The sequence below is a fragment of the Lygodium microphyllum genome, chromosome 4, assembly GCF_053477565.2.
Source record: "Lygodium microphyllum isolate KBCC chromosome 4, Lygodium_microphyllum_v1.1.10, whole genome shotgun sequence".
Classification (NCBI taxonomy): Eukaryota; Viridiplantae; Streptophyta; class Polypodiopsida; order Schizaeales; family Lygodiaceae; genus Lygodium; species Lygodium microphyllum.
In genome coordinates this window covers 19,323,023-19,350,778 of record NC_141138.1, presented here as the reverse complement: position 1 = coordinate 19,350,778, position 27,756 = coordinate 19,323,023, and the positions used below count along the sequence as shown (strand labels likewise).

The window sequence follows — 27,756 nt, the reverse complement described above, 5'->3', positions numbered from 1 at the left end:
CAAAAGCTGATAGTGATGAGGAAAATGCATTAATGGCTACCACTAAAAATTAGGATATTGGGCAATAATAGTTTCATGATTCTGCCAACACTTTTTCTTTTGATCTTGGCACTAGTACTCCTTTTGATCGGAGAGGAATCCATAAGGAGACACATGCTGCCACTATTTGTTCCATCTCACTCAACGAATGCTTGGATAGGTTTTAAGAATCCTAATACACTTCATATGGAGGGTACCATTTATGGAAAGGATGTGTTCGTCTTAATAAGCAGTGGTAGTATTCATAGTTTTGTGAATAAGTTAGTTGTGGACATGATGCATTGTTTTCCTCCTAATTTACAACAGCCCATAAGAGTTCAAGCAATAAACGGTGAAAAAGAGATGAGCACTCAAATAAGTCCATAGGTTCCCTTAACAATTGGTTGAAAATTATGAAGCAAGGGTGTACCTGATTACTTTAGAGATGGGTGTCATTGATATTCTACTTGGATATGATTGGCTAATGACATTGAGGAATATTACTATGTATTTCTAACAGTTGTATATGCAATTTGCCATTGATGGGCAGTTTATCTATCTACAAGGAATCCCTAATAAATTTGATTTTCACCTTATCACCATAAAACTCAAGGAGTATAAAAGGGACTATTAGATTATTTTTTTAAATACCTAAATAAGGAGGTTGAAGGTCAATCCAAAAATCCAGTTGAGCATCCAACCTTGAAAGCTCTACTTGAGGAGCACAAGTAGTTGTTTAAAGTATCTACTTCATTGCCTCCCAAGAGAGCAATGAATCACCCTATAGATTTGGAGCCACATTGAAAGCTAGTCAATAAGCCACCCTATGGATTGTCTAAATATGAGTGAAAAAGTGGCCAAGAAAATCAAGGAGCTTCAAGAGATGGGGTTCACTGAACCTAGTTCTTCACCACATGCTTCTTCAATCTTGTTAGTAAAGAAGAAATAGATCCTTTAGAATGTGTATTGACTATAGGAATCTAAACAATATCATAGTGAAGAATAGGTATCCAATTCCCAGAGTAGATGATTTGCTTGATGAGGAGCTCAAGGAGGCTACGTTCTTTACCAAAATTAACTTGAGATCAGGATATTATCGGATCCATATGCCAAAGGTAATGAAGTTAAAATAGCCATTAGGACTTACTGTGGGTTATACCATTTCTTAGTGATAGCATTTGGGCTTACCAATGCTCCAACTACCTTCCACAATCTGACAAATAAGATTTAACAACCTTCTCTTTCAATTTGTCCTTATTTTCTTCAATCAGTTCAATGACATACTGATCTACAACAAGACACTATAGAATCATCTGTTACATATACGAAAGATTTTTTATATATCTCAGAGACATCATTGACTCTTTGCTAAGGAGAAGTGTTCTTTTATACAAACTGAGGTGTTCTTAGGTCATATTGTTAGTGAGAAAGGAATACAAGATGAGCTTAAGAACGTGGAGTGTGTTAGAGATTAGTCAACACATTACTACTTCAATTAGAGGATTTTTGTGTCTATCGTTATTTTATCATGGATTCATTAAGCATTGTGTGACTCTAACAACTTCTTTAATTATCAAGTTTAAGAAAGTTTTCCTTTGGGATGCACTTGTAGATTACAACTTCAACCAAATAAAGAAATTTCTTACTTTTGCTCCTATTTTAGTACACTCAAATTACTCTAAAGACTTCATTGTATAATGTGATGCTAATGGCCATGTTATAGGGGTTGTATTGCTACACGAGTAGAGTTATTACTTTTGAGAGTTGCATACTTGCACATAAGGAGATAGCTATGAATGTCCATGACCAAGAGATGCTGGCTGCTCTTTATGCCATAAAAAAGTGACCATTATTTATATGGCAACCGATTTAGGGTTGAGTGATCACAAGGTCCTAAAGTATTTTCTTACTTAATCAAATCTCACTCATAAACAACGTAAGTACTCACTACTTTGCAAAATTATGATTTTAACATCCCTCATGTAAGGGATAAGGACAATGTGGTAGCTAATTCTCTTTCTAAAATGCGAGCATGTAAATTTCAACTCTATAACTAAGCTACATATCAATTGGATTGAGTTGCATGATCACATTAACTTAAAAACGGCCTAATCTAGTTTAATGGAAAGATCGTTATTTTCTCTACTTTCTCTTTCAAACTAAAAATTATAAAGTTGCATTCTTTACCTTTAGCTAGACATTTTGAAGTGTTTAAGACCTATGATGAACTCAACAAAAGCTTTTACTAGAAAGGATTGAGAAGAGATGTAAAACATTGTCATAAAGTGTATGCCTTGTCATAAAGCTTTTGCTAGAAAGGATTGGGGAGAGATGTAAAAGATTGTCATAAAGTGTATGCCTTGTCAACAGAATAAAGACAATACCTAGACCCCCCTCTACATGGGTAGTACATTGACTCTAAACCTACAATCTCGTGGGATCAATATGCATGCATGTCATTCAATATATTAGTCACTTAATGTGCATCAAGCCAATTGCAATATTATTCTTATTGTGAGTTGCAATTAAGGGCGAGTCCCCATCATTTTCCTTCATACAAAGATGTCGACATACTAAAATATCAAGTAGCCAAATCTTGGCCCCAAGCACTTTGTATTACACATACATCAATTTCTTAATAGACTGTTACATATTCTTGAATGGACTTCAAATGCTACCTATGTCGTACTTTCTCACATATTCTCACATACACAGCTTCAACATGGCTAGTGGCGATTCAAGATGCTCAATCATGTTCCAAGGGCATTTTTCGAGCTTCTCCTTCTATTAGCATTTTCTGTATTTTCATGTTGTTTATATCTTGGTTGTGAGCTCCATCAAAGCAGAGAGGAGCTCTGATAGTCAATTGTGCATTTACAATTGTGTTTCCATCTTAGTTGATTTTCAATTGCATTCACATTATATAGGCTAAAGGCATTATGTTTTTTATGCACGGGGTTGGAAGGCACCATTTATTTCATGGTGGCAACGATTTGTGGTCGCTTTTTTGTTTTGCCATTGATGGAAGTTGATTGACTACTTTCATAAGTTTCCATCAAGTTATAGTTTTCATTATCTACCTTGCATGCACATTTGGCGATTACCAACATTTTCACTCTTTTAGGTTGTTTCCTTTTTTATTGTTGATGCCCTTACTGACAAATACTGGACACTTTTTAACAGTCTAGAGGCTCCCCCATCATTTACAAACTTAGTATTTTCATTAGGCTAGACTTCCCCATACCTAATGATTAGAGACATTGTTTTCACCCAGAGCATAAACATGACTTTCAAGAGAACTAATCATCTGTACACTATAGAATATGGTTTATCAATTAACACGATGTACAATCACACATTTGGCACATGGTTTGAGATTCATCAAAGATATTTTCTCACTTCTTTCTGAGAATATATATATAGAACCATTACAAATTGCCAAAAGAGCAACATACACACTTTACAATGCTTACAATGTAACATGGTGCATTAGGCACACTAGCATTGTATACTTTCTTGCCTGCTATATCAAAACACCCTTGAGGAGATCTCACTTAAGGGTTTTCAACGTTTTATCAAGATGATGGATGAGATGGATCAAAGATGATCTTTACCTGCAAGAAATTTTGGCTCTACAAGATTAATTTATGGACAAGATTTGTATAATTTTAGGGTAACGTTGATTGATAATCTAGCATCCATTCTAAGTACAACATTGCAATGCCATCGCAGGAGGAGGCTGATTAATGCCACCAATCACAAAATAGACTGAAACCATGTGGTACAATCTCAAAGCATGCAGCCCGTTCAAGGTCATGCAATCTCGTTGATTAAGCTTACAATTGGTTAGTACTTCCAAGCACGCTTGATTGGAACAAATATAATGAGCATTTCATTAGCCACCTTCACTCAACAATTACGGACAATGGATCCCTAATTGTTTGCACTGACATGATTCCATATCATCCCCTCAGACTATGACCATACTAGGCTCTCAAACAGGACAGCTGATACTGCATAGTTGCAGACTTGAAAACCTCATTGTTCCTTTAGGCTGTTGGCCCTTTCCTTATACAAGTGCATCCTTAGTTGTTCAGCACTGCCTATAAACCGTAGCATTTCACGAGGGAATTTCTTCTTACATCACTCTTAGCCGTTACACATTTGGCATAACAGTAACCTCCTCCATGCTTTTGCAATGATAAGAAAACAGAGGCATGTAGGTATTACAGATGAAATGTATTGCAAACTGTGGTGATCCACTAAATCACCCTTCTGAAAAGAGCTTGGCAGAGCTTTTCATTCATGAATATCATCTCGTTGAAGTTACAAGTTACAACCCCAAATGTGTCCACGGCAAGTCCTCACGAGTGCCAAAACTGGTTCTAAGTCTTAGCTACATTAAGGTTCATCACTTTTAACAGCCACAAAACTCCACTTCAGCCTTCAATTATTGCTCATTTTCCAAGGGTAGTATGTAGTGGAAACAATGGATGCAGGAAAGAAAATTGAGAGGCTGTTTAAGGGCTTGCTAAACCTCAGAGGGTTAACCGAGTATAACAACAGCATCAAAACAAGGACACCTTGTTATGTAGTGAAAATAATGAATGTAAGAAAGAAAATAGAGACTGTCTAAGGGCTCACTAACCTCAGAGGATAAACTGAGTATAACCAAATCATCCAATTTTGAGAAGACCCCATCTTACCACCAACTCTACAAAGAATGCACGCACAAGCACCTTCATCCAGCTTGGGAAGACGGCTAAATTTCTATTGTGGGGTAAAGAATTGACTATGCAAAGCTAATCCAAATGCACCAACTTTGTGTGCCATTGCAGCAATCATGATTTAGGTGTTTATTGACAACTTGTTGGATAACTTCTTGTAAGGTGTACAAGATGGTCAGCAAAAGGAGAAGCAGGCTGTAAACAGGATAGAACAGCGCTACATGTAGCCACACACCTTGTTCTTGACAGAGAGTGGCTACAATAATCAGTTTTGCTATCCAATATGAGCAGAACCAGCCTCCTTGCTGTTTATCAATATCAGCTTTTTGTCGTTCCAGCATCTTCATCCAGCCTGCCATGAAAAAAAAACCAAGCAACAATCCTAGAATGAAAATTGCAGACAAGAACATATCCATGTGTACAAATCTCACCTTATGTGCATGAGCTTTTAAAAAACATGATTGAATGAAAGAATGGTATATGCCGTATTCAGCTAACAAGCACTCCTAAATACTCATGCTCTTTGTTTTGGCCCAAATACCTTTCTTCTTTCTCAGCATGACTGACATCGAGCTTCCCAGCTTCTGTATTCCCAGCGGCCAATGCCAAAATCTCTGGTGTGATCTCCCAGCTTCCACTCTTCCGTCCCCAACTTGATCTCCTTGGGTGAGTTCCTGTTCTATGCTCAGAAACTTCAGATGAAAGGGGCCAACTAGCTCCATGCGGCACATTATCATCGAAATTGTCCTTAGCATCCAGACCAAGGTCACTAAACCCGCTTATTCTAGCATGTCCTCCTTCATTATCTCCAGCTTCCCATGAAGGTTTGGCCTCAATATGCGGATTTCCACCAGTACCAGCTGTCGGTGGAGGGTTAAGAACTCGTTGACCAGAAGAATCTACCTGAACCTTACCACAGAAATCCACTTTTGAAGGCTCAACTCTAGAACAAAAGACCTCCAAGAAATTACGTATTACTCCCAGACTGTAAGGATTCTCTCTGCTGTCATAGCGGTACCTAAAGTTCTCATATGTAGTCTGCACTCAGCAATCAAGATAGTTACTTTTATAATGGTGAATCAAAAAAACAGTTTGTGTCTTTTGAAACTCAGTCCTTAAACTCCTGACCCAAACACACACAAACCTTTTAGAAACTAAACACTTGGCAGGCATCAGCTTATGCTTCAAACTGCCACCATCAGCAGCCATCATTAATGAAAATTAAACTCTTTAACTCCACATGCTAATTGACAAAAGGGAAAATATAAAATTCTTCCCTTCCTCTTGCAGCACTCTTCAGCTTTCTATTCTCATCTTGTTTCAGCCACAGAAAATGGTAGCTACACAAGACTTTGGGAACAACTCGTGTAGGATCACAAAATCATCACAAATACAAGACAACTGCAAGATACAAGACAATGGCAATTTGAAGGCCAGTATGAATTTCATTTAGGGAGTGGGAAGATAAGCATGAATGAGTGAATGGATATAGATGATGGCATGTCAAGTCAAAAGTGTCTAGGTACAATGTACAAGATACATCCATTTGCCAATTTAAGCAGCATCTCTATCCTATATCCTGTTGGCTCAATTTATGGCTCTCATTGTGTTTCGCCCACCTTTATCTCATCTACTTCATTTGGTATCACAGCCCTTGACTTCTCTCCATCTCATCTCACATCCTAATCCAAATCCTGCTCTCGTTGTGTTTGGCCCACCTTAATCTCATCTACTTTATTTGGTATCACAGCCTTGCTTTCTCTCCATCTCATCTCACATCCTAATGCAAATCCTTTCTTTCACCACACTCAATTTCTACTTAGCTAGTCATCTTCACCTAGCAGTTCTTCACTGACTCCTACATCTACCTTGACTCCTACTTCAAGATGAGTTCTCAATGCTTCAGATCGAGCTATTGTTTAAACGACTATATCATCTCATAGCAGGTAGCATTTGCACTAGTTCCAACAACTAAATTCAATCATGCTCTTGTGAATGTGAAGTGTTGTCACAACACTGTCCATAATATCAGTTCCAACAACTAAATTCAGTCAAGCAACTACAATCGTGAGTTGTCGTCGCATTTTCCAGAATGTCACCCGCTACATTAATTGACATATTGGCCCATTGTCTTCTCAAAACAAAGAGGAAAATCAACTTATTCCATTAAGACGAGGGAAGAGGCTTTCCAAAGTTGTTAGCATCAAAAAGCCACTCTAGGCCTGCTCAAATTCCGACCATCTAATAATGACAACTTCATCTTACTGATCTGATTTATCAAGGCTGATAAGCCTTGTTACTAAGATGTAAAACCTCAGTTATAGTAGTTACTTTCATACCTGCAAAACCAGAACTGGTTGGTTTTGAGCTTCCTATAATATTTGAATCCATACTTCATCATATCTAAACTAGAACTGTGAGCTAGTAGCATAAAACCTTTTTTCACACTAGGGAGTCCCTGAACTAGATATGTTTGAAACTAGTTCACTACAATCTCTTCACAATGATAGAGAACAAGAACTAGTTCTTTAAGATATTCAAAAGAGGTTGCCCTTACGTGGCTTTTGGAGATATTTTTGTAGCAAAAAAATCAGCCAAAACTTGTATCCTCTGTGAAGGATTTTGTGGGGGCAAAATTTAATACTTAGAATTTTATCTATTTATATTTCAAGTAAAATTTGAAGAAATACAAAAAAATTATCCTCTTCCATTACTCACTTATAAGGACTGTAAAGACTATCAAACTATCAAATAAACCAATAAGACATCTCCAGCATCATCTTCAAATACCTCCTTTGTTATAAAAAGATTTCACACATCGACAACACAGGTTCAGTTCCTTCTTACTATCCACTGAAGAATGGATTAAGAAAGATAAGGAAGCATTGGGCTTAATTGGTCTTCCTCTAACACCCAATCTTATCCACTACATAAGTATAAGAGAGAAAACCATAGAAGTTTGCAATGAGCTAAATAAAATGTTTGAAGCTAGAGCTAAAAACCAAAAAGTGTACTTAAAATTTCATGAAAGCCCCACACAAGCTAAAATCTTACCAGAGTACACTCATTACATGAAATCAGCCACCACAGAAGCAAAAATCTGACTAAACAATCAAACCAACTTCATAGAAGAAAGGAACAAAGAAGTACCACAGAAGGCACCTATTCTAGGACAAAGACCAAAAAAAAAAGAAGAACTCATCCACCTACAGGCAATACCCAAAGAAGACACCTAGACAGGGGGAACATTACAAGGTCAAAATGATGTAATCACTTGACTCACCTTAAGAAGAAAAAGAAAAACTCGACCACCTACTAGCAATAGCCACCAAAGAATGCGCCTAGATACGGGGGGCATCACAAAGTTAAAATAATACAATCACTTGGCTCACCTTGTAGTAGCCAAAAAAAGGCAACAATGAGAAATATTGAAATGTATGTATGGTGTCTTCATATTTGGAGAGTGGGAAGAATAAGCATGAATGAGTGCATGGATAAAGATGATAAGGTTTCAAGTCAAAAGTGTCCAAGAACAATAGACAAGATGTATCCATTTACCTATTTAAGAGACATCTTTTATGCAATGCTTTTTTTCTCTTAAATCCATCACTCCCATTGTATTTGATCCACCTTACTTTCAACGACATTCAATAAATAATGAATAAATCTTATACATCGTACTTTAACACTTTTCACTCAACGCCTCATCATTCAAAAGTGTCCAAGAACAATATATAAAATGTATCCATTTGTCTATTTAGAGATGTCTTTTATGCAATGCTTTTTCTCTCTTAAATCTATCACTCCCATTGTATTTAATCCACCTTACTCTTAGCAACCTTCAATAAATAAATGGATAAATCTTATACATCATACTTCAACACTTTTCACTCAACACCTCAACATTCTTAACCATTTGCTCATTCATACTTGTCCTTCCATACTCATAGTCATTGTTTTTTTATTGACCCTATGAAGATACTACATGCACATATATACAATGAATATATTTCTAGATTTTAACACCCCCCTTGGTGCCTTATTCCGGGACTGCAAGGTAATCAAATCATAGTAGTCAAAGATATCAAAAACGTTTAGAAATGAGACGTTAGAGAAACATGTTTTATAAGTTTTTTTCAGGAGGGGGTAAAATAAGACAAGCGGGTTTTTTTATATAGGGATTTTTAATAGTTTTAATCTTGGGAAAGACATTCTAAACCTCTATGGAACTCTTTCTTTAACAAAGAATAGCCAATTGAGCTTGAGTGATAATAGAGTCAATTGAGAATAATACCGTACATGTCCATGATGCATTATTGACTTGTCACTTATGTCAAAGTTAGTCTTTGGACAAGCTATACTATGGTTTAGAACTCAAACATTATGATTCATACATATCATACAAAGAAAATTGAAATTAACGTATAAATAACCTATCTACAATATGGACTGAGTCAAGTTGTAACATCATGATTCTCATTTCAAAACAAATTGACAAAATGTCAAAATCGAGAATGAATCATAATATATTATAAATAACTCATAAATGAAACTAAAGCCGTATAATATTCAACTCTCAAGACAAGAATAGATACTAAATTGACAATGTCCAATAACTAAACAAAATCACACAAAAAAATCAGTCTCTCGCTCAAAATCTTGAGCCCTCAAGAGTCATTACACATCATCGTCATCATGTTTAACATTGTTCAATAGTTTTTATTAAAAAAACCATGTTTTAGGTTCCAACTCTCAAAAAAAAAAAAAAAAAAAACCCACATTTTTACTCTCACAAACGTTTCGTACTTTAAGAAACATTTCGTAAGTTTCAAATTCGAAGAAATGTGTTTCTTAGCTGCTATAAATTAAATAATTCGATCACATTGACTTTGTTATACCTCTTCTATCTACGTACATTCTTTGGTTGCTTCTAGATAGTGATCTAGCTTTCTATACTTCTTATTTATCGTCTTCGTCTTCGTCTTCATCAAAGGCATCCCTGTGCTAGCGATTCTTTGTTGCTTTCTTCTATAAAGTTTGTTTGATTCTTTAGTTTGCATCTTGCTTTGGTGTAGTCAAATTTCTTATAGTGAGTTCATGTTAGTAAGGGTTTTAGCATGCATTCAAATATTATATAATATTTTTTTCCACAATGATAATACTCCTCTGTTTTTTCTGTAGTGACAAAATTTGAATCTTTGCTATGGGATGGCTTTTCTTGTCGTTTCAGCTTTTTTTTCTAGTTTTAAAAACAATATATGTAATCCTTAAAAGATGGTGATTTCACTATAAAAAGTGAGTTCTTTAGAGCCTTAATTTATATAGTCAAGCTAAGTAATATCATCACTATTATATCCTTTTTCAAAATATCACCTTAATCCCTTCAAAATGATTATTAGTAATCACTCTTTAGTTTTGCAATGTCTTTTGAAGTGAATCTTTGAACTCATGATAGAGACCATAAAATTATTTCTTTTAAGTGCATTTCTTGGTCTTTTGCTTTAGCTCCAAAGATTTTATTTAGCTCACTCTAAGCTTCTTTTGCTCTACTTTTTATGCTTATGTGCAAAATAAGACTAGGTATTAGATAAAGGATAATCAATGTCAATGCTTGCTCATCTATTTCAATGCAAGCATTTAAAGATGATACAATGATGAATGAATTTGAAGCTTAATAAGAGATCTTATCGATTCATATTCATCTCCAACAATGTCTATCTCCTTATAAGTGAGCAATAGAGGAGAAAGTTCTCTAAATTCAAACTTGAAGCATCTTTGTTTTAAAAAAATTTAAATAAAAGCTTAAATTGTTATCCAGAAAGAAGGAAAAAAACTCCTCAAACAATACAATTTTTTGCCACTCTTTTATGACAATAAGATTATAATCAATAAATTTGAGTCATAGCTTCTTTAAATTCAAACTTGACACATCTTTGTTTTAAAAATAAATAAATAAAAGCTTAAATTGTTATCCACAAAGACGGAAAAAAACTCCTCAAACAATACAATTTTTTGCCACTCTTTTATGACAATAAGATTATAATCAATAAATTTGAGTCATATCTAGTTCAATAACTCCTAGTGTAAAAAGAGTTTTGTTGAACTAGCTCATAGTTAACCAATTCAAATGTAATGTCACGTACATCTAAATATTTCACGAAGCTCAAAACTAACCTTCGTCCAACTGACCATCGTCTTGTCCAGCTGACCCCCGTCTGGTGACGCCTGTCTGCGCTACCTATCAGCCACCTACGTCTTCTTTCGTTTGCAGTGTGTGACCTAAGCCTGGCCACCTCAACTGTCTGCTGCCGGCCGCTAGTTACCTCACGCCCGTAACCTGCTCTGATACCAGTTTGTTGTGACCGGTGGCGCGAAGATCGAGACACCTAGTGCTTACACAGCAACAACAGAGAGACAAAGAGAGTGCAGAGTAGAGAGTGAGAGTGAGCACGACTTGTGGATACAATGACGAGTATACCACTTTAGGTTTTTAGATAGATATATATATATGGTTTTTAGAAGGATATATATATATGAAAGTACAAGTGTGCTAAGGGTGTGTTCACACCCGAGCAAATATAAAAGGCACGAGGGCCCTTTATTCCCAACATTGCACCTTGCATTTTGGAATGTGAATAGCCTACGCTACAGTGGGGCACGTGGTTCCAAGAAATTGATTGTTCGGCAAGAGCTACAGCATGCCCTTGCTGGATGGATCGACATCTTACTTCTTTAGGAGCATAAGCTCACCCACTCCTAAGCCCATCGGGTGGGGAAGATACTTCCAAGCAACACACACACCTACTGGAAGCACTCCATTGGTGCCCACGGCAAGAGTGGAAGCCTATGCACCTTTGTTTGGCCCAAGCCTTACCGCCTGTGCAAGACCACAGGACGATTGTGGCAAGGAGGATCCTATGGATCAGACTAGATTTAGGGGACTCTTGCCTTGGAGTCCTCAATGTTTATGCTCCTACTGAGGTTGGGCATGCAACAAGTTCTAAAGGGAGATTGCAGCATGACTTCCAGAGGTGGACTCTTGGATTATTTAAGGAGACTTCAACAACTTGGAGGCCTTAGAGAACCAGCAACGCAGAGGCAGAGATTACCAAGGTATGGCACGAGAGGAGCAAGAGGCATGGGAGGTCTTCCTCCTCACAGTAGGTGTGATGCTTGGCAGGACCCATCTTTTCACAGGAGGGAGAAGTCACTGGACTTTTCTTACGGATACAAGCGGTTAGGCGGAGCTCTTTTGGAGTGGTAGGGCCGGTTCTATGTGGAAGAGTGGGGGTGCTCTAGAGGAGGCCAGGTAGGGCAGTTGAATGGCACCACTTTGTCTGATCACTGCCCGATTCTCCTCACACTTGATGCTCCTCCTTCAGCCATTGACACACAATCCTGTTGGATCCTTGACTCAATCTACATGAGGGTGGAGGTAAGGAGGCAGATTGAGCAGCTCTAGACTAGGAAGTAGGCCAAGGGAGACCGGATCACAAAGGAGGTTGCAGAGGTCTTAGCCAAGTCAAGCAAGATCTGCCAGGAGGCAGCCCTATAGGCCAGGCAGTAAGGTTGGGAGGAGGAGAGAGCACTCCGACGAGACCTAACAGCCACTTAGAGACTACTCCAAGAGGCATTGATCCCACTCTCCACACGCAAGAGGTGCGTGCACAAGCAACCCTTGCCAGTCTTGAGGACAAGCGCTCTGAGTTCTCCTTCCGTATCTCAGCAACCTTTTGGGCCTTGAAGGGGGGCACGATGTCCAAGGAGTTTTTTTAGGTGCATCAGCTTCACACCTCAGGAGATTAAATTCACAACCTCCAATATCAATATGGGAGAATTCGCTCTAGCCAAGATGAGGTGATGGAGATTGCCACTAACTTCTATAGATAGCTTTTTCAGCAGGAGGCAATCTTGACCAGAATACAGCATTGTAGGCAACAGGTCTAGGATTGCATTCCGTCCCTTGTCACAGAGGAGATGTGATGCTCCCTCCTAGACCCCTTCATAGAGAAGAAGCTAGCTAAGGCCTTCCATCCACAAGATGGGTAGAAATGCCCGGGAGAGAATGAGTCTTTCTAAGGCCTTTTTCACCACCTCTTGGAAGGTGGTGAAGAACCCCTCTACTATTGGCCTTTCAAGATATATTTTAGATCAAGAAGGATGCCAGGGAGTTTATCAGCATGTCTTGTCAATCTTCTCCCCGAAGGGGGAGACTGGTTGGAACTGTCCTAGTGGAGACCGATCACCTTATTGTCAGTGGCCTATAAGGCACTGATCGACTCCACCCTGTGCTTCCAGACATCATTCATGACACCAAGACAGGTTTTGTCCATGATAGGAGCATCCTAGACAATGTCTTCATGTTCTTCGAGGCAACCAAGTGGGCTCAGCACAGCGGTCAGGGATTGGCAATACTCCTGGATTTTGAGAAGGCCTATAAAAAGGTTGACTAGGACTTCTTAGAGGGCACCATGGCAACGTTGCGCTTCCCCCAGGCATGGATTAGTGGGGTTCTCATTGGTGGTAGAACTGGGGAGAAGTTTCAACTAAAGAGATCTGTTCAGCAAGGCTGCCCTCTTGTCCCGTATCTTTTCTTACTCTTTGCGGAGGCAATGTCCTACTTCCTCTGCTCATGTATGAGCGGGCTACGTGGCCTTCGACTTCCAGTGAGGGAGGAGACTGAGCTACTGGACTCAGAGTATACAGATGATACCGCTCTTAATGTAGATAATGATGAGCTGATGTTGAAGAGAGTGAGACTAGCCCTAGAGGTATTTTGCATTGCAACTAGAGCAAAAATCAATTGGCAAAAGTTGGTTGGTTTTCATACAGATCCGAACTCTAGCACGGAGTGGGGTTTCCACTTTGGGTTCAGGTGGGCGAGCAGGGGACAAACCGTCCGATATCTAGGGTTCCAGGTGGGACTCCACGTCACTCCTGTCCAACAGTTTCTTTCAGTTCTCGACTCTATTAGGCGAAGTTGACCTACTAGACCACAGTCCGCCTTTCCTTATCAAGCTGAGCCCTGGTGGTCAACCAGGTCCACCTAGCGACAGCTTTGTATACCGCCTCTTGTTGGTGCTTCTCCTCATCTTGTGTGGCTCAAATTCGCCATTTAGTATGGAAATTTCTCTGGGTTGGCTCAAACAATTCCAGGGATTCTCGGGCCAAGGTGGAGTGGGCGACCATCATCCGGCATCGATCTGAGGGAGGGCTTGGGATCATTGACCCAAAGTTCTAGAGCCTAGCCCTTTTGGGCAAGCTAGTGGTCAATGGTCTCATACCAGGTGGGCAAACCTGGAAAGTCCTTCTGTAGGAGGGTCTCCAAGAGTGCAAACCGAGGCTTGGCAGTGGATGGAGGCCATCCTTAAGATGGATCTTCACAACTATCCAGATCACACCACCCAAATCTTGCTTCCTCTCAAGCTTAGTTCGAGTGTGGCAGGGCCTTCACAAGGCCCTAGTTCAAAGACCCCCAGGATGTCAGAAGGAGATAGACCGCAAGCCGATGGTCTGGAACCCCTAGCTCAGAGATCGAGACGGGATACAAATTAGTGAGCACCCCCACATCCAGAGGGTTGGCTAGGAGGCTGGCCTAGCTCGTACTATCAGGACATGGCGAGAGGTGTACAGGATAGCAGATCAGGAGGTGTTATAACGGGCATCAAGTTGTCAATGAGGAGCTAAGGTGAGAAGGAGGGAGATTGACTCGGCAATCCCTCAAGAGTGGCTAGACCCCCGATCCGAGAACTAGTGGAGCCTAGTGAGGTGTGGGCTGCTAGATTCTCACCAGCAGGTATCCCCTTACAAGTGGCAAGTAGAGTGGGCGGTGCCCCCTATGGAACGTTCCTTACCGTGCAGAATGGGGGGCAGTTGATTCTTAACAGAGGGCAACAGGATGAGGAGATTGTTGTCCTTTCTTGGAGGAGGATTCATGTAGTTGGACTCTAGGGGAAAACCTGGTGACTAGACCCTTATATACCCTAGGAGGAGTTTCGGGACTGGTGCCTTTGGATATGGGAGAGCAGGCCACTTGATGAGCTGGAGTGGGACCGTGGAGAGTGGCCACGGCCGGCCACTACGGTCGCCAAGAAGCCTCTAAGGTTCTTGAAGTACACAACCAGGATTGATAGACATATACTGATGCAGGAGGGTATTGGATTGGGTGCCTTCGCATAACATATATGGGGTAAAGCACAGCATTATGAATGCCTTCCATCGGACTTTCTGACACCACCTGTGGGATAGCTAGAGGTCGATGAGGGTGTCGTATTTCCTTTGGCTTTTAGCACATGGAGGTCTGGCTGTTGGAAGTTAGTTGGCTCAAAGGCAATAGGATGGAGGTTGCAAGCGCTGCCCATAGCAGCACTTGGAAACTCCAAAGCATTGCCCTTGGTCTTGCGAGCACAGCTCGTGTAGAGAGGAACACCTGCCATATTCTCCGCTGTGTCACACCCAGCCTTGGATATATCTCGTGGAGGGTTTTTTATTGACACCTTCTGTATCAAGCCGGGATGCAATACATGATTTTTCTCATCGAGGTTGGGTCTTGTGTAGTGGTCGGCTTGGAGGCCCAGCCACCAAGTATTGGATGTGGGAGTAGAGTACTCAAGGGCATGGGAGATCATAGGGAGTCTTACAGAGGCATATTCAAAAGGCACACTGTTAGGTGGTTTTTGGCGGGGAGTGCCTTTCACTTAATGGGACTTTGCCAGAGTTTTGGATTGTTGAGCTAAAATATGCATTACTTGCTGATTAGCCTCTTAAACAGCCCCAAAACACACTAAAAATGCTCTTTTAAAGTAAAACCCTAAAACGGGGAGCGGTTCAGCCTGCTGTCCATCATCTCCAGGGTCAGCCAGCTTGCGTTTTCAGCATTGCAGGCCCTGACACTCTCAGACACTGTTTCAGCCTGTTGTTTAGAGCAGACTGTGAAAAGTTTCCAGCCTCCGATCGGTGGTACACTGCTACGTTTACCAGTTCCAACCTCTCGACTGCTGCGTTTTGGTGACCAGCCTGCTGCCATTCACTATTCAGCACTCCTACACTCCAACTAGTGGTCACAGACTTGGGATCCGTCTTTGGTGGACGTCACACTCCGACATTGCTTTGCCCTTGAGCACATTGTACACTCTTACATTCATTTACAGTATTCATTCACTTCAGAGTTGTGTTCTCTCTCCCTTCTTTTGTTTGTGTTTGAGTTTTTGTGTTCGAGTTTTGAGTTTTGCGTTGAGGGATTGAGTTTTTGAGTTTTGCGTTTAGGGTTTGAGTTTTTCCCTCTGTGTCTGTGTCTCTCTTTTTGTGTTTCTATCATGGTCGTACACTCTGTGTGTCCTCAGTGCAAACCCTAGCAATTTCCTTCACATGGACCTCCATCATCCACTCCCTCCGTGGTCATTGGGACCAAGTGCACGGCAAGTCTCGAGCTCGTCAAGAGCTCTCTCTTAACCTTTCTGCTCACCTGGGGCGGCCATGACCTGTTCTTCACAATGCAGGCGGGGAGCCCCAGATGGTGATACACCCCCCCTCCATGGCTTCTTGGCCCCATCCCCCCCACACCGCCTTTAGAGGCTTGTATACATGATGGATTTGTGATTTGCATCAGCTCCAGCTAGTCTCTTGAGCCCATGCACTTAGTTGTAATCAGCCTTCCGAGTAATATAATTAGCCACATTTTACTTGCCACCAAAAAAAAAAAAACAGAGCTCCTAATGTCCCTGTCTGATGCAGACTGAGGCTCACGTGCAGGAGATGACTGTGCATGACACACATGACTGCTAACAATAATCGTGTGGCTAACAAAGAGAAAATGCTTAAATTTTATGTTGCTAAAATCAAACAAGACTCTGACTTGAAGCCTGTACACCTGTGACTCGTATACCACACTGCTTAATGGCTGGGAAAACTAGTGTCAGGGCAAATGGGGTCATGCTAGTGACAGAAATTGTTAGCTAGAAAAAATCATTAACCCACCCCAATATGATGTCATTGTGAAACATATAGATCTCAAAAAAACCCACCGCAAAGACCATACATATTTTCTTAAATAGAAAATGCAGGAAAAGGAAGCCCTCACATACCAAAACTACATGTGTTCTGTTTGAAGAAGTTAAAAGCTATCACTTTTGTCTACTTAAATCACTGAACAAGCACGAGGAGGGTTAAGAATTGGCTAATAGATGCACATAAAGTTATCTTATCATTTGGGAATTTTTATATTGTAAGTAGTATTGGTCCCTCTGACTAATACATTATACTATTTTACTCTTTATTTAGATGTAAACTCACATGCACACACTATGAGAAATCAAGATTTTCCCACCTAATCTCTGACCATAGGCAAAAAGGCTAATGTAAGTATGCACTCGCAAAACTTCTTTCATGCTGGAAACTTGCAACAATGAAACCTCACACCTGGAAACTCTACAACAATGCCTCAAAATGAAAAAAGAATCCAGATTGCACACATCTTTTGATCTAATACAAAGCAGTACTCTGAGCATGATGCATGCAAGTTTCATTTCCCCAATTTACTGACATTCAAAACATAAACAGTTTCTACGCAACTAATATTGGAAAAATAGTGACAGGCATGATATCCATCAGATTCTGTGGAGACTGGCCAAGATATGTAGTCAGAACACTGAAAGTTTTCAACTTCAGGATTGTACTAGTATCTCAAGTAGGTAGGCAAGAGATCAAGTAAAAATCATGCTACCAGAGCAGAAGATCAACAACAACAATTGGACAGAGATTCTGGAGCAGATAGGCATCCAAGTATGTAAGTCAGGCACTCAGATGTCTAGAAGAAATATTACCTGGTTTGTGGAAATGAGGTAAAGATGGAAAAGGCTTAGCCCTCCAACGAACCATACTGCAATGAATGTGTATACCATCAGAACAATTGAAGCTGGAGATTTTGCTACTGCCTGCCATACGTTCCGGGTATCTCCGGTCTGTGTATCTCCTTGCATCAGAAATTTAATATATAGAGCTGACATTGCAAATACATAGATACACAGGAGAGTTGCTGAAGACACAAACATGAAGAAAAACCGATAATTCCTCTGCATTGCACAGGTATAAAGTTATCAAAAGCATGTGAGTGAAACTAAGTTGCAAAAAAGAGAAAGGTGAGTTTGATAGAATTTTCTATGAAAGATATCAATAACCTAAAGACAGCCCATGAATCTCCCAAGTACTCTCTCTCTCTCTCTCTCTCTCTCTCTCTCTCTCTCTCTCTCTCTCTCTCTCTCAATAGGAATACATATCCCCACAGGAATCCTCAAAAAGTGTTCAGTTTCAGCATAACTGATTGCATGTGAATAAGCACACTAACATCCAAGCATCCACATGTGTGGATGCATGCACACAAACTAGTTCAGCAGCAAAAACTGTGTAATAGGATTTAAATGTTTTTTGCATATTTTATCCTTCATGCTTCTGAACGCACCAGACACAGCTTTCTTCAATTGACTATCCAATATGAGTACATTCTGTGCATTTTGCAAACAGATAAATATGGTTTTCTTTTATATTCTCCCAATCTGAGGTGCTTCTTTCAATGTTGTCCCTTATTTCACAATACACAGGTCAGTTTAAATCGAACCGTTTGTTTTTTATTCCCAAGTTTTGCCTGAGATTATGTCAGCTCCCAAAATCCGACCTAGATTCAAACATGTCTCCAAGTAATTACTGATCATTTGACCTACAACAGTTTAATACAGTAAGTCGCAGAGCAAAGTCATTTCACAAGATACAGACTTAGATAAACTCTAAGAATTGGAGCATCAAAAAAATTCATCAGAAAAGTTGCAGCTACAAAGGTGAAAATCAGTTCCAGAATAGTGCTGCTGAATCTACCTATCAAAATCCAAACGCATACCTTTCCAATACATTGACCAACCCATGGGCAATGGTGATCAAATCTTTCAACACAATTGTTACAGATAGAGCAATGTGAACAACGTGGAGGCCGATACAGCATGCATGTATCACAATATTTCACTTTCACCGTAACATTGTTAACAACGACATCTTTAGTACGAGGGAGCCTCCATCGTGGAGTCTGCCCTCCAGCCCAATCAGCAGGAGATGCTGAAGAATCATACTCCTCCGGCTCAGGTGGGTGGGGGTTTCGTGGAATGATGCCGGGGTCTCTACCTGATGTGCACAAGAGAATAATAAGAACCTGAAAAGATTTACAGGAAGACATCAGTGAAAAATCCAATTACGTGGAAAACATTCACAAGTGAATGAATGCCTAAACTAGCCATACCAAACCTTTTTTTATGATGTAGCACAATATGAATTAGTGAATTTTGCATCAACAAATTTATCAACTCTACACAAGAATAAATAAGATCCCAAGGAATTCTGGAATAGGTCAATCAAACAAGCATCCTTTGCACACACAGAATAAGCTCCTTAGTGCAAGATCGTGTCATGATCCATCCATTCCTACTAGAGAAAGATTGTATTCTAGATAAAGCTGTCCTTCCGAACTGGAAGCCCCATGTGGTTTAAATACATCTAAGGGCCTGTAACTCAAGAGATCAGCTATGCCAAGTTCAAGCACAGAATTTTCCATCCTGGTCACACACTACAGGTCTAAAACAGCAGACAAGTCACTGAGTATCATCTGCTTTCGTTGTAAGCCTTGGCATGCTTTATGAACATTGGACTTGAGGCATTTTCATCATGAGTTATGTATGATAGCACAATAAAAAGCATCCTGGAGGCTCCTAGGAAAAGAAAATTCTATTCATAACCCCTTGGAGAAAACCCCTGATATAAATACAAAGTACAAGGAACTCTATGAAGAGTAACTAATTCTATCTTGAGAATTTAATTGTCAGTTTTCAGAGAATACTTAAATGAAGAATGTTGTTAAAACACTCTCAGTATAAGAATTTCATCTCCTCCTTTCCTTTTGCTCTGATCACCTTTCTATCAGTAACTTGAAAATATTTGCTTCCATTATATCTTATCATTCTACCTGTGGGATGCAAGAACATTTTCCAAGTCAATAGTTACATCATTAGTGGTAATATCCTTTATTAAAGGACCTTTAAACAATTTTGCAGAAACAACCTTTGAGATACTCACAAAGTGCATATGCCCACACTTGACGATCCGATAAACTTCCACATAGGATTTTTGGAATGTTATGGCATAATAGAGCAAGATCAACATCAAGGAACACTTAAAATTCTCAATTGTTTTTCAAAACATTGAAAGTGCAAGGGAAAACAACAAGGCCATGCCTTTTGCTGCAGCAATCCTTCCAATGTGAAACCTCTCAACCTCCAATCAAATCGTCTCCATGATGTCTACCTTTTGCATACCAACATCACTATTTTGGGCAGCATAGGCATGCAGCTAAGCACTAAAAGTATCCCTAGTGGGCATCAATCTACCTCTTGAATTGAGCAGCAAAGCTACCCACTGTTAGAAGGATTATCAGCTCGTGTGTGAGCCTATTCATGCCTAATGGGCTGGGCACATTTATATGGATTGTGGGAGCCTTCGCTCAACCGCCAAGACCCACGGACTGCTTATTGTTTCAAGCGTTTCAAGCGAGCTCTAATGGCTATCTCTCACCTAGCCGACGCGCCGTCGATCCTACGAGTGTAGTGAGCTTACCTTGATGCTCGATCAAGTACCCTCCTCTCTCTTGCACTCCGGTAGCTCCACGATTCTTGATGCTAGCTCAAGCATCCTCAAGCCTCCTCCATCTCCAAGCTCCATCCTCCATAGCCACGCGCGGAAGAGAAGAGAAGAGAAGAGAAGAGAAGAAGAGTAAAGGAGATGGTGAAGAGCTTCACCCTCTCGATCCCTCACTCTCACACACACTCACTCCCTCACACTCTCACACTCCCTCTCTCAAGAGCACACACAAGCAAGAAGGAGAGAAGAAGAGAGGAAGAAGAAGACTCTTTTTGCCACACACCAAAGAATGAGCTTCTCATTCACTTTTCAACTTTATATACAAAACCCTAAATCCCTTTTGGGCGGTCATCCCTTTTTCTCTCTTTTACATGGCCGGCCGTAGCCTGGGCCCTTTTTCCCATTTCCCACCATTCTAATTTATCATATTCCCAACTAATGCATACACTTTGCACAGGAGCGAGCCTGGCACTCTTTTACATAGATTCGAGGGCGCTTCCGCATTTTAATGGTGCGCCTTTTTTCTCTTTCGTTGCCTTGGCCCGACACCGAAGCTTTCTGAGGGTCGTGCCCGAACATTTGAATTTTTCAGGGATTGGTTGCCGGTCAAGGCGCCTTTTCTGCTTTTATCCTCCTTTGTGCTGCGGAAACATGGTAACATTACCCCCCTCCTAGCCAAGTGCCAGTCCCATGGCACTGCGGTGGGACATAGTGGCTAGTTAGGTCGGCTGTTAGGTGGAACAAGTAGGTGGGTGGTTGGGGGGAATGATAGGTGATGGAGGTTGGGGATGATGACCAAGAGAGATTCCGGCGTGCTTTAGGCTCCATGAAGAGACTCGGCATCTGTCACACGGTTGTGGCGCTGGTTATGTAGCCCGTCGTCTTTTGAGTATGAGAAACGCTTGAAGCAATAAGCAATCCCTTAGGATGATGATATTGGAGGGATTTATTCTGGAGAAACCCCTCCAGCGTTGGTTGTCCTGAAAACCCGTGGCTTCGATTGAAGATCCTTGTCTTTGAGTTGAAGGTCTTCAGTTTTGAGTTGAAGATCTTCAGTTTGAGTTGAAGGTCTTCAGGCTTGTGGAATCAATAAGCGATCCGTAAATCTTGAGGCGTTGGGCATGGATCATTGGACGATGCGGTTCCAAGATCTATGCCAATGGCAGTTCTACCTTGACCTGGTTTGATCATGGTGGCCATCAACAGGCGGATGGCTGGATGCCGGCACGTTTGGGTCATTAAAGGGTGCCGTGGGTGATCATCTTCCACGCGTAGCCATTTCTTGAGAGTCGAACATAACCTGCAAGAAAAGTTGTGCACTCCCTAAGGGGTATGTCTACTTGCGTATAGTGTGTGGTGCTCGTGGCAGTGGAGCTGGGAGATGGGTCTAACCTTGGGCAAGCCCTTGGTAACGTCCCACACTTGAGGACCCAGCTTGTGCTTCGTTGGAGGTGCGGTGTGAGCTTTAGGGTGACAGGCCTAAAAGTCCTGCCCTTGATATGCCCTAAGCGTGAAGTGGGGGAGGGGGGCTAGGGGGAACCCTAGATGCAGTGACTGTGGTGCTTCTTCTTCTTCTTCTTCTTCTTCTTTTTTGAAATGATACATAGGCCTAATTGTCTTGGTCTGAATGAGGAGGAGAAGGGGGTCACAGAGACTTACTCAAAAATTGGAGACTTTGCATGTAATCTTTTAGATTCATGCAGACATGAAGGGAGGTGGTGGAGAGAAAGGGGTGGTTGCATCTAGTGAACTGGCTGTCGTTCATGTCCTCTAGGAGGGCTAGGCAAAAAGATGGAAGGAGACTAGCCCTCATCATGAGACGAGCCATGGCGCAATTATCTATGGCGTTAGGGTCAAAGAATAGAGGAGGCAGGCCGCGCTCTTGTGGCATCGGGTCCTGCTTAAGAAGTAGCCTAAGTAACCTAAGATAATTACAAGTGGTTATAAAAGTGGGGTCAGGACATGAGGAAAAGTCCGCAAGGAAGCGCATCATAGACTCGTCTAGGCTTTCTGCGATAAAAAGAAGAGCGTTCTCAAAGGATGCTACAGTGGAGTTATAAATAACGGGAAAGTCATACCGCCCGTGGAGGGTGGCATCAAAATCTACCCCTACCCTTCGAGGGTACGCCATGTAAGTAGGGTCGTTCCGCTCGAACGGCAGGATATTACAAAAAGCCATCCAGGCGAGCATGCTTATGTCGAATACTCGCCTCCTCCACAGGGTTGGCTCTTGTAGTTTTGTGCAGTGTGGGGGATTTCAAAAATTTTATCTTGCCAGTAGTTGGCCGCCTCGGTGCCCCAAGAGGTTGGGGTCTTTTCCCGCTCCTCCAGCCATTTTTTCCCCAACCGGCCACCGACCGCGATCACCTCGTCCATCACTTTGAGAGGCAGGACCCTCCGCAGACTGTTGGGTAGGAGGAAACTGAAGGAGAATGCATCCTTTCCTAGTTCCTGTACCTCCCACACAACCAGTTCTGTGTGGAATCCTGCAGGAAGATCATCTGGGCACGGAGGGAGAGGCGCGGACGGTAGCACGGCTGGCTTGGCTCTTAGTTTCTGTCTGGCCTCCTCCACCAGCTTTTTGCGTCTTTCTTTAGAGATGGCTTTTCTTTCTGCAGCTGGGTCTTCTTGTGGCGGGTCTTGGGCCTGCGGCGAGGGGGGTTGTGGGACGACGTCTTCCCTGAATCGATGTCCAGCTCTGCTTCTTCCCCCTGCCGTTCTGCGTGTGCTCTTTCTTCCTCGAAACCGAGGGCGTCTATCTCCTGGGGGGTTAGGCCGGCCAGCATTAGGTATTTTCGCTGTTCCTCCAAACTCAGCCTTGTCAGAGTGCAGCGGTGCGGAAGCGTAGGACTGAGAGAGAGAGAACGCAGAGAGAGAAGAGAGAGAAAGAGACAGTGGAAGATGAAGATCTGCTGTATAAAGTGTGCTGAATACAAAGATATGCAGATATATACACGGGCGCAGTGCGCTGGACTGCGTGTCTCCACCTCGACGATGCAATCTGCTGTTCACCTCGAAGTCCGCTACAATCTGCACTGTCTCCTGTCTGAAATCTGCGAACAGAGACGGAATCTACGCGTGTCACCGGTCTGTAATTTGCGAGCAGAGAAGTGTAGGAGACTGCTGGGGATGTCGGCTATTTATAGCCAGAATCTGCCAAAAAAACAGGGCGCAGAAAAATATCATGTCGGCTGCATTAAATGCAGCCGACTGACTGCACTAGTCGGACTGCCACGTGGCAGTCCGACTGTGCAGTCCGACTGCCTGTCTGACTGCACACTGCACACCTGCCCAGCCTGGCTATGATCTCTAACACCCCCTCTCAGAGCCGGGGCAGGGCAGAAGCCTGAGGGATCTGGAATGTCTCCGAAGTACAGCCTGGGGAAGTGCCTTCGTAAACAAATCCGCAAGATTGTCCTCCGTCTTGCAGTACTCCACAGTGATGGTCTCATCCAGAAGGTTCTCTCTGATGAAGTGGTACTGGATCTCTATGTGCTTCGTCCGAGCATGAAAAACAGGGTTCCGTGCCAAGGCAATGCAACTCTCATTGTCGCATTGCAGCAAAGTAGGACGAGTCTGGGGGCACCCAAGCTCCTCCAATAATCTCCGAAGCCACACAGCCTCACATGTGGTGGAAGATGCGGCCCGATACTCCGCCTCAGTAGACGAGAGGGCTACTGTGGGCTGCTTCTTGCTACTCCATGAGATAACACCACACCCAATGTAAAACAGTAACCTGTAGTAGACCGCCTGTGGTCCACATCACCGGCGCAATCCGAGTCGCTCCAACCTGCAAGTACAAGATGTGAACCATCTGTCCCTGCGGGGTAATGAATCCCTAAATCAGACGTCCCCCTCAAATACCGAAGTATCCTCTAAGCAGCCTGCCAATGCACTGTCTTAGGTTCACTCATAAACCCTGCCAAGAGCCCAACAACAAAACAAAGATCAACCCTAGTGTTGAGAAGCCAAATCAAGGACCCAATCAACTGACGATAGTGGGAAGCATCCGCCATAGGAGAAGCTGAGTGGGAAGTGGCCTTCCAGTTCGGATCCATAGGAGTAGAAAGGGCCCGACAATCCTCCATCTCAAAAGACACCAAGAGGTCCTGTACATATCTCTGTTGAGAGATGAAGATCCCCCTCTGAGACTGATAAATCTCATGGCCCAAAAAGAAATGGAGTAGACCCAAGTCCGTCATCTCGAACATCCGAAGTAAAGCTGACTTCGTCTCTTGGACCTGCTGTGCATCATCACCTGTGACAATCAAATCATCAACATATAATACAAAAAGCACATAACCATCCTCGGAAGTGTGAACATAAAGCTACGGATCGGCCTTGGAACGCCGATATCCCAACTGAGACTAGAGGAACGAATCAATCTTCTCGTTCCATGCACGCGGAGCCTGCTTGAGGCCATACAAGGCCTTCTTCAACCTGTAGACTTTCCCATCTGAAGATCCAAAGCCAGGAGGCTGCTTAACATAGATCTCCTCCTTCAAATCACCATTGAGGAAGGCGGACTTCACATCCAACTGGTAAACAGGCCATCTCCTATGGCCAGCCAAGGCAAGAACAGCTCTAATGGCCGCCATACGAGCTGTGGGGGCAAAAGTATCATGACAATCAATCCCTGGGCGCTGTGCAAAACCTTTAGCAACAAGGCAAGCCTTGTGCTTATCCAAAGAACCATCGCTAAGGTATTTGGTCTTGAAGACCCACTTGACGCCAATCACCTTCTTATTCGGGGGACGGGGCACGAGTGACCAAGTGCCATTCCTCTCAATAGCCTCCAACTCGGCTTCCATAGCTTTCTTCCATGGTACGGACCGTAAAGCCTCCTTCACGGAGGTGGGCTCTCGATCCTACATAACACGGGTCATCAAACAATAGTTAGAGCAAACAAGCTCCGTAAAATGTGTCTGGTGCCACTGTGACCGCCGCGGACCATCCTGCAGTCCCCACTCCTCAGGAACCCCCTCGATCCCTGAATCACGGAGTGTGTCACGGGCCTAGCGAGGAGGAGGCCGAACCTTCCCTCGTCTCTCTCCATCAGCAGAAGACTCTGGAATATCCACCGGAGTAACTCCTCAGGGGTGACCGGTGGAACAGTAGACTGTGTGTCAGAAACAGAATCATAATCAAGAGGCACGGGCTCCAGTGGAACTGAAGAAGGAGCCCAACTCTCCCCTAGATCTCCAAGAATGGGATGCTCCTCACCCGTTGATATAGCCGAAACCTCCACAAACCGCACATCGCAGCTAGTGTACCCATCCCGCTTGACGGGATCATACAATCGGTAGCCTTGGGACTAGGAACTGTAGCCAACAAATACCTGTCTTTGGGAAGCTGCTTCAAATTTATCACGGTGAGCCTTGGGAATGTGAACATAGGCATCACACCCAAAGACCCAGAAGTAAGAAACATCTGGCTTCGTCCCAAAATAAGCCTCAAACGGGGTCATCCCTTCCACGGCCAAAGTAGGGGATCGATTAAGGATGTGGACTGCAGTAGCCACAGCCTCAGCCCACACAACCTGAGGAGTCTGTTGGTGCTCCATCATGGTACGCACCATCTCGATCAAACTGCGGTTCTTCCGTTCAAGAATGCCATTTTCTTGAGGAGTGTTGGTATTAGCAAACTCCTGGTGAATTCCTTTATCTGCACAAAACCGAGCAAACTTATTAGAAACAAATTCACCGCCCTTGTCGGATCGCAAGGTCTTCAACTTCCGGCCCGATCGATTCTCCTCAAAGAGAAGCCAATCCTTGAAGTGTGAGAAAGCTTCTGACTTTAATGCCAAAAAGTAGGCCCATGTCATCCTGCTGTAGTCATCCACGATCAGCATGAAGTACGAGCTCCCACATAAGGACTCATTCCTCATAGGGCCACATAGATCTATAGATACAAGCTCCATCAGTGAAATAGACCGACGCGAAGCTGTGTGGGGAATGGCATCCCTATGCTGCTTCCCCCTAATGCAGGAGACACATGGCTGCTGGCTCACCACTATATCCGGCAACTCTCGAACAAGCTGTCCACGTGACGCCCTCCGAGGATAATCATAGTTCAGGTGACCAAACCGAGCATGCCATAACTTTGACTGTGACTAAGAGGTAAGAAGAAGAGTAGTGAGGGCGGTGGAAGACTTCAATTTATAAATGCCGTTCTCCTCATATCCAGATAATAGAACCTTCCTCGATCCACGATCAAGGACTCGCACCGTAGTACTGTCAAACTCCACCAAAAGGCCAAGGGAGCAAATCTTATGAACTGACAGGAGATGGTACCCTAAGCCTGGTACATGCAAAACCTCTGAGGTATGGATACCACCTCGTCCATCTGGAATAAGCTACATCTTACCCCGACCTGCAATAGATACTAAAGAGCTATCTCCAATGAGAATCTGCCCACGCGAGGGTCGCAACTGGGCAACACCATCTGATGAAGGAGTCATGTGCCGGGAGGCACCACTATCAACAATCCACTCTCGAGCCTGGGGAGCCGTCAGCGCAGCATCAGAAGCATTCGGTGAAGCGTCCTCAATGACAGCTAGATAAAAAAATGCAGCTGATGAGGGTGCAGCCACCGCTCCAAAATCCTTGGTGTCCTTGTTGGTGTCCTTCTTGTCTTTGTCAGGGCAATCCTTCTTCCAATGGCCAGTCTTTCCACAAATATAGCAAGTGCAGTCTTTGTCCTTGTCCTTCTTGGACTTGTTATCCCCCTTCTTCTTCTTTTGGTCCTTCCCCTTCTTCTGAGAGGCTTGACCTGTCAGCGCCTCCGACTTGAGCGCCTCCGACTTGGAAGCATTCTGTCCCTTTAACTATTCCTCTTGGTGCAAGACCATAGGAACCAACTCTTCCCACCGAAGAGTAGACTCTCGCCCCGAAGCAATAAGGGCAGAGTAAAATGTACTGAATTGTGGCGGCAACTGGGACAAAAGTGTGATCGCCATGTCTTCGGAGGAAATCGGCTTCCCCGCATTCTGAACCTGCATCTGAAGCTGCCTTAGCTTATTAATGTACTTCCGCAGCGAAGAAGACTTGTTTATGGACAAGGTCCGCATCTATACCTCCAAAGAAACCCGCTTCATAAGGGTCATCCGATTGTACATCTGATCAAGCTCCAGCCATATCTCCCGAGCCACCGTCAAGTACTCGATGTGAGCGATCACGGCTGTAGTACATGAAAGAAAGAGAAAGGAACGAATCCTGGCATTCAGTTTGTCCCAATGAGACTAAGCCTTGACCAACTCCGCACGAGCATCGGAAGAGAGTTTGGACTCATCTCTTACCGAGGGCCGGTCGATCTCCTCCTGTACAAGCTCCGCCAAATC

At 42.8% G+C, this 27,756-nt stretch overlaps 1 protein-coding gene across 2 annotated transcripts in view; it reads right to left on the bottom strand.

The window, feature by feature from the left end:
• Positions 1–4,588: 4,588 nt before the first annotated feature.
• The window catches only part of LOC148036847 (protein S-acyltransferase 8-like), a 138,789-nt gene continuing 115,621 nt past the window's right edge, over positions 4,589–27,756 (bottom strand). The window contains exons 2-6 of one of the 2 annotated variants that reach the window (XM_087675759.1): positions 19,694–19,746; positions 18,634–18,939; positions 17,567–17,815; positions 5,287–5,783; positions 4,589–5,097 (exon numbers count right to left, since the gene is read on the bottom strand). In XM_087675759.1, coding sequence (XP_087531885.1) covers positions 5,064–5,097; positions 5,287–5,783; positions 17,567–17,815; positions 18,634–18,939; positions 19,694–19,741 — 1,134 coding nt within the window. In that variant the 5' untranslated portion in view covers positions 19,742–19,746 and the 3' untranslated portion in view covers positions 4,589–5,063. The remainder of the gene's footprint in view (positions 5,098–5,286; positions 5,784–17,566; positions 17,816–18,633; positions 18,940–19,693; positions 19,747–27,756) is intronic. The other variant, XM_087675758.1, reaches the window with a different exon arrangement.